This window comes from Dasypus novemcinctus, chromosome 10, assembly GCF_030445035.2.
Source record: "Dasypus novemcinctus isolate mDasNov1 chromosome 10, mDasNov1.1.hap2, whole genome shotgun sequence".
Taxonomy (NCBI): Eukaryota; Metazoa; Chordata; class Mammalia; order Cingulata; family Dasypodidae; genus Dasypus; species Dasypus novemcinctus.
This window is the reverse complement of record NC_080682.1, coordinates 100,189,410-100,197,161: the sequence shown is the minus strand read 5'-3', so window position 1 is coordinate 100,197,161 and position 7,752 is coordinate 100,189,410. Positions and strand designations below refer to the sequence as shown.

Sequence of the window (7,752 nt, the reverse complement as noted above, 5' to 3'; positions counted from 1 at the left end):
AATGTTGGAGCACTTGTATACATTCTTAGGAGAAATGTTTATTCAGGTCCTTTGTCGATTTTTCAGTTGGGTTACTTGTCTTTTTATTATTGAGTTGTAAGTGTTCCTGATAAAAATCCTTTAGATAAATGATTTGCAAACATTTTTTTTCATTATGTGGGGTGTCTTTCCACTTTCTTGATAGTGTCCTTTAAAGCACAAAGGATTTTAATTTTAATGACTTCAATTTATCAATTTTTATTTTGTAACTTTTGCTTTCTGTGCTGTATCTAAGAAGGCTATGCCTAATCTAAGATCATAAATAAATATTTCCTTTATTTCCTTCCAGGGGTGTTACGGTTTTATCTCTTTCTTTTAGAGTCAAGTTGAATCTTAGGTTTGGAAACTGCTTTAGAGATATTAAAGTTCTTTCCATGGAATGATATCAATTTTATCACATGGTATTCCTAAAAGCATTGCTTTTATCAATATTATTCCTGTTGAGGTGAATTGAATGAGTTATGAAAGGTGCACAAAGTTAAAAGAGAACATGTGGAAATTATAAAGTTTAATGGATAGCCAGATGGAGAAAAAACTAGGGAAATGATGGTTGTGTACAAATAGCTAAGATATTGCTATATTAAGAGGAATTACATTTTATTGTGTGCCATACAGAGGGGAAATCTAAAGCCAAATGGTAACTATCATGCCCCTTATAAGAAGCAGGGCCCGAATATGTGGGCTATCTAAAAATACTACAAAAGCAAGCTCCCAACACCATTTGACAAATCAGTCACTTCATTGGAGCACAAATACTGCAAAGGCGACAGATGATTTTGTTCAGTCATTCAGAAAATATGTCTTGAGCATTTACTGGATACTAGGCTTAGGAAATAAAACATTAAGCATGACAAAATCCCTAGTCTCAAAATGTTCAGAGTCCTCTGAGAAACAGACAAGTAAACAGGCAATTAGAGAGTGTAAAGGCGAATATAGAATGGTATGACAGCAGATGAAAAGGGCAGCAGACTTATCTGGGGAATAAGGGAAGCCGTCTGGTAGATAATGATGTCTAAATTGGCACCTGGACTCTAAGTAGAGTTGCTAAGCAATAGGTTTGCTGAGGTCAAGTGTGAGGGAAAGTGCAATATTAACATAAAGTTTGGAATCAGACGACTCACCGTAGACTATTTCTGATGTTGTTCTTTCATTGGTAAATTTGGGATGGTGATAGTTATAGCTACTTTTCAAGGTAGTTAAGATCTAGCCCTTAAAGGATCCCATTGTGTCAGACCCTATATGATGTGCTTTAAATGGGTTATCTTACTTAATATGAAAATTATATTACTTAGGAGACTCCTTTTTTTTTCAGACAAGGAAGCCCAAAATTAGAAACATTAAATAATTTGCACTATTTCATAAAAGGAAAAACAAGGATCTGAATTCTATTCATAGGCTCTAATTAGTCACATAAATGTGTATGTATTAGGTTTTCAAACATTTGATATTTGATAGATATAGTTTCTTTTCACTTAGTGTTATTTTTGTTCTATTCAAGACATTTAAGACTTGTAAGAATTTAGGGGATATGGAAAAACATAGTTCCTTACATAATAATTTTTTAAAAATTAGAGAAGTTGTGGGTTTATAGACCAATACTGCATAAAATACAAGATTCACATGTTCCATCTCACCACTAAGAGCTTGCATTTATCTGGTACATTTGTTACATTGATAAGATATTTTTACAATCGTACTAATTTTTTTAATAGTACTTACCTTTGTTTCAATTGCTGAAAGATTATTAAAATAGTAATATTGACTATCATCCATAGTTTACATAAGGTATATTTTTTCCTATATATCACCCCATTATTAACACTTTGTAAGAGTGTCATATATTTGTTATAATTCATGAGAGAACATTTTTATACTATTAACTGTAGTCCATCATCTGTAAATACAATACAGTTCATTTTTATACAGTCTTGTTTATCTTTTAATATTTTTATTCTAGTCACATATATGACCTAAAGATTCCCCCTTTAATCACATTAGCCTATATATTCAGTACTATTCATTTCACTAAAAATAATGTGCTACCATCTCTACCATCTCTTTCAATACCTTTACAATCAAATTGAGCATCCACTTCCCATTCTCTAAGCTATCTATCCCCTGGAAGCCTACATTCTAGATTCTAACTCTATAAGTTATTGTAATTACTCTGTATCAATGAGATCATAAAATATTTGTTATTTATCTATTTATGCCTGGAAATTTCATTCAGCATAATGTCCTCAACTTTCATTCATGTTGTCTCATGCGTTAGTACTTCATTCCTTTTTATGGCTAGATAATATTCCATTATATGTATATACCACATTTTGTTTACCCATTCATCAGTTGATAGGTACTAGGTTGGCTTCCATCTTTTGTCAATTGCTAATAATGCAGCTATCATCATTGGTGTGCATCTATCTTTCATGCCCCTGCTTTCAGTTCTTCTGGGTATATGCCTCCTAACAGGATTGTTGGCTTATATGGCAATTCCATGCTTAGCTTCTTGAGAAACTGCAAAACTGTCCTACAGTGGCTGTACTGTTAATGAGTGTTCCTTTTTCTCTACATTTCTACAATGCTTGTAGTTTTCTGGTTTTTTTAAAATAGCAGCCAGTTAGTAGGTATGAAATGATATCTCATTGTAGTTTTGATTTTCTTTTTATAATAGCTAGTGATGTTGACCATCCTTTCATATGCTTTTTAGCCATTTGCATATCCTCTTCGGAGAAATGTCTATTCAAGTCTTTTGCCCATTTTTAATTGTGCTACTTGTTTTTTTTATTGAGTTGTAGCATTTCTTTATATATTCTGCATATTAAATCAGATATATGATTTCCAAACATTTTCTCCCTTTGAGTAGGTTATATTTTTTACTTTTGTGACAAGGTCTTTTTATGTACAAAAGTTTTTAATTTTGAGGAGATCCCATTTATCTGTTTTTTTCTTTCATTGCTTGAGCATTGGATGTAAAGTCTAACACAAGATCCAGAAAATGCTTCTCTCTATTATCTTCTAGGAGTTGTACAGTCCTGGTGCTTATATTTAGGTATTTGATCCATTCTGAGTTATTTATTTTATATGTTGTGATATAGGGGTCTTCTTTCATTCTTTTGGATGTATGTCCAATTCACCCAGACCATTTGTTGAAGAGACTATTATTTCCCAATTGAGTGGACTTCCCAACCTTGTCACAAATCAATTGACCATAGATGTGGGGGTCTATTTCTGAACTCTCAATTCTATTCTATTGGTCAATATGCCTATCCTTGTGTTAATACCCCACTGTTTTGTCAGCTGTAGCATTGTGATATGCTTTAAATTCAGGAAGCACCAGTCTTCCAATTTCATTCTTTTTTAAAGATGTTTTTTGGCTATTGGGGAAAACTTAGCCTTCAAAAAATTTTGATAATTGACTTTTCCATTTCTGCAAAGAAAGGTGATGGAACTTTGTTGAGATTGCATTAAATCTATATAATTTGGGGTAGAATTGACATCCTAACTATATTCAGTCTACCAATCCATGAACACGGTATGCCCTTCAATTTATTTAGGTCTTCTTTGATTTCTTTTAGCAATGTTTTCTAGTTTTTTGTTTTGTTTTGTTTTGTACAAGTCCCTTACATCCCTGGTTAAATACATTCCTAGATATTTGATATTTATAAAGGGTTTTTTTTTTCCTTAATATTGTTCTCAGATTGCTCATTACTAGCATATATTGAAACACTCTTAATTGTTCTGTGTTCCTAGAGTGGAAGGTATTTATGAAGAATCCATTCTCAGAAGTGTCATTTACCTAACCAAAAACTATACCTAAGGAATCTTTTTGATATTTGTATTTTCTTTTGATCCACTTATGCTTAGTGTCACTCTGCATGCCTATATTTATGTGCACTCCATATAGTGAAATTGCTGAAGTTGTTTTCTTTTGGCCTGGCAAGCTCAATATTAAAATTATAGGGTGGGAAAAATATGAAAATTGAACAAATGTGAAAAGAATTTTAATTAAGTATAGTTTAATACCTGTTTTGGGAAAGAGACCATTTAAGTCACCTGATACTGTGGGAGTTTAGACTCAGTTATTCCAGAGAGAAAGAACTAAAGATATATGTTTTTCATAGGCAGTGATAGAAAAAAAAATACATTTTAGATTGTAATAATAAACATTTGTAGCTTCATATAAGTTAGTGGCTCCCAAAACTGGCTTTTTATCAAATCCACCTGGGGAAATCATTTTAAATACATATCCTCAGGTCTCATCCCAGAATTTGTAATAGAAGATATTCTGGGACTGGAGCCCAGGAATGTATGTTTTAACTAGATTCATAGGAAATTATTATTATTTTTATTATCTTTTTTAAAGGATACATAGATCGCACAAAATGCCACATTAAAAATATAAGTTTCCCATTTATCCCACTCCCCACACCCCTCCATTCCTCCCACATCAATAACTTCTTTCATTAGTGTGGCATATTCATTGCATTTGCTGAGTAGAGCCTGCTGGGAACCTTGCTCTTATAAATATGAGTGTATGTGTGTGTGTGATTATAATTTGCTCCATAGTCACCTGGGGTCACAGGTCTGTTATAAGTTTCACAGAGCATGAGGTTCCAAAATAGCTCTTAAGCTATATGGTTTTAAGGTGTCAGAACTATGATCAATTGTTGGATAATATAGGCAGGGAATAATTGGTATTTTTTACTGAAAATTGCATACATTGAAGGAGAAGTTAACCCACTGGTTTTCTTAGACTGCTGAGTGCATGAAGTGAGAAACAGTGATGAAAATTTAAAAGAAGAAAAAACCATGGAAGATTTTAACTATTGTGGACAGGAGCTGTTGCTTCATTTAGCTGATATATGAGAAATACACAAGAGGGAAGTTTGCTTTTAAATTTTATTAAATTGTACATTTAGAAATTAATTCAAAATGGTGTTATTGGGCAAAAACAATATAGAGAATGGAGGTCAGTTAGCTAATTACTCATCTATTAGAGAAGAGTAACTGAGAATCTGTGTTTTGGTGGTAAAAATTGAAAGACTATCTTAGAAAGGGGGCCTGCATTGTGGAGATGTTTGAATTAGATGAAGTCTAGCTCCTCTCAACTCTAAAATTGCATGAGTTCATAAGTTCAACTTATGAAAAGTTTTAACTGACTTTGAAAAAAATCTATGGGAGAAGTGATTGCTGAATATGAGGGCCCTTGGGACATAAAAGTTTATGCAATGCTTTTCGAATCTGCTTTGTTTTCACACTGTAGATGATAGGGTTCATCACAGGGGGAATCAGCAAGTAGATATTAGCTATGAGAGTGGGCACATAAGGTGGGGCATGTTTTCCAAATCTGTGAACAAAAGACAGGCTGATCAAAGGGATGTAGAATATAGCCACAGCAGTGACATGAGAAATGCAGGTGCCGAAGGCCTTTTTCCTCTCCTCTGAGGATGCAATGCTGAGAACTGAGTGAATGATTAGTATATAGGAGAGCAGAATAAAGATGGAATCCACTCCAGCAGTAGAGATAATTGCAGTGAGTCCAAATGCACTATTGATCTTTGTGTCTGAACATGAGAGCTTCATTACATCAGGGTGGAAACAGTAGGAATGTTGAAGAACACGGCTGTGGCAGAAGGACAAACGCTTAAGAAGGAGGATTAGTGGTATCATAATCACAGTTCCCCTGGTAATGATTGCCACACCAATCTGTGCAATCCTGGCATGAGTTAGAATGGTAGCATATCTCAAGGGGTTAGAAATGGCCACAAAACGATCAAAGGCCATGGCCAAGAGCACTGAGGATTCCATGATTGTGAAGAGGTGAATGAAGAACATCTGTGATAAACAGGCATTGAAGCTGATCTCCTGGGTATTGAGCCAGAATATTCCCAGCACTGTCACCATTGTAGAGATGCATAAGCCAATGTCAGTGGTAGACAACATGGAGAGGAAATAGTACATGGGCTCGTGGAGGCTTGGTTCAGTGAAGACAACAAAGAGGATCAAGGTATTTCCAGAGAGGGCAGTTAAATAGAGGCAGCAGAAGGGAATGGAGATCCAGGCATGGGTTCTTTGGAGACCAGGGACTCCCGTCAGCAGGAAAACAAGGGAAGTGGAATTATGGAAGATTGACATTATGGTTTGTCAGAATAGTATTCTCTTGGAAGATCTTGACTTCCTAAAATTAGAATTTTTAAATTACTTTAACTAAATTTTAATATGCATTTAGTAAAGTGCACAAAGTTTAAGACTATGGCTCAATGAAATATACATCTGCATGCAACCGTATAACCACATCCAAGATACACCCACACAAAGATATCACACACACACACATGTATGTTTAACCTGTCCCTCCCAAGTATTCTATTATCCCTGATTAGGATTTGGCCTAAGAAAGTATTTGAACATCTTTGTCTTGGAATTTTAGAATCATTGAACTCATTTAGAGTTGTTAGTACTAAGTGAAATTTTTATTTACCCCATTTAATAAGCAAGGGAACATCTCCTGTCAGGGATTATATAAACCTAAGAATACACTCCAGATAAGGCCCTTTCTTTGCATGTATTACTAGGGGGAAAATGATTCAGCTGTCATGAGTCTGAAAGTTTATGTTCTTCTTAATTTGTAATCCTACTTTTCTGCCTTCTTTAGCATGTATAACTTGCCTCTATTGTGGTAACAACCCAGAACAAAATAATATTCCTTATAACCTCAATTTACTGGCTCTTAATCTGGTTTTTGAACTTTTCTAGGATTATTGGGATGTTTAATATTGTGTTAAAAAGAGAATGTGTCATGCATTGTCCTAAATATTTTACATAGATATATTTAAGCCTCATATCAAACCAAAGAGAGAAGTATTATTTATACAGATGTATAATGTGAAGGTAAATTGCCCAAGGTAATAAAAACTGGAAGAGGTGGAGCTGGAAATCAATTATAGGCTCCCATAGCCTGTGCTAGTAATGACTAGACTATACTGTCTAATGTTAATAATAGTGATCCCAATAATATTAAGATAATTCTACATCAAATAATAATAAAATTATATATTAATAGACAAGGCAAGTTTGAATGAGCTCTCTATGTTTATAAATCTCTTAAATATTTAAAGTCTTTGTGGTTCATTGCTGAAACAATATCGTATCATGATTGTATAGTCATTGTATGATATGTAAATAAATTAATGCAACTTATTTTGAACACAGAGTAAATTCTTAAGCATATCATTGAGTGTTATAATTCAATTAATCCATTATGGAAAAAATTTCCTAATAACAAAGTTGTTGCTCAGAATATATTTTAAACTTCTTTAGGATTTCCATTTTTCCTTTAGATGGTATCCAAGATCATTCTTAAGTAGGCATATTTTAATACAATTTTCATTATCTTACTTGACTGCATATCTTCTTATTTGTGAATCCTGAAAATTAGTTTGACTATTTCTCTAAACATTATATCTTTTTATGCATATTCCAATCTCTGTAGGTATTCTATGGGCAACAGCTTTTGTTTATTTATTTTCTTAATTTAAAGTATTTATCTTTATCACAGATCAAGCTCATACATACTAGATCCATATATACATCTCTTTGATATCTTCACTTGCATACAAAGTCAGTTCATGCTCTATATTAAAGTCCTTGGATTCAGTTTTTCTCTCAGCTTCATGAATAATCTAATTCTATTTTCTTCATTTTGATTAGAGG

General features: G+C 33.4%; 1 protein-coding gene across 1 annotated transcript; it reads right to left on the bottom strand.

Moving 5' to 3' along the window:
- Positions 1-5,211: 5,211 nt before the first annotated feature.
- On the bottom strand, positions 5,212-6,174 carry LOC101439457 (olfactory receptor 51F2-like). Its single transcript, XM_004447178.2, has one exon. The coding sequence runs from the start codon at positions 6,172-6,174 to the stop codon at positions 5,212-5,214; it is 963 nt and encodes a 320-aa protein (XP_004447235.2).
- Between the last annotated feature and the right edge of the window lie 1,578 nt (positions 6,175-7,752).

Bases quoted from the DNA above. Each gene is read 5' to 3' on its own strand.
- LOC101439457 (XM_004447178.2), bottom strand. From the start codon at position 6,174: ATGTCAATCTTCCATAATTCCACTTCCCTTGTTTTCCTGCTGACGGGA.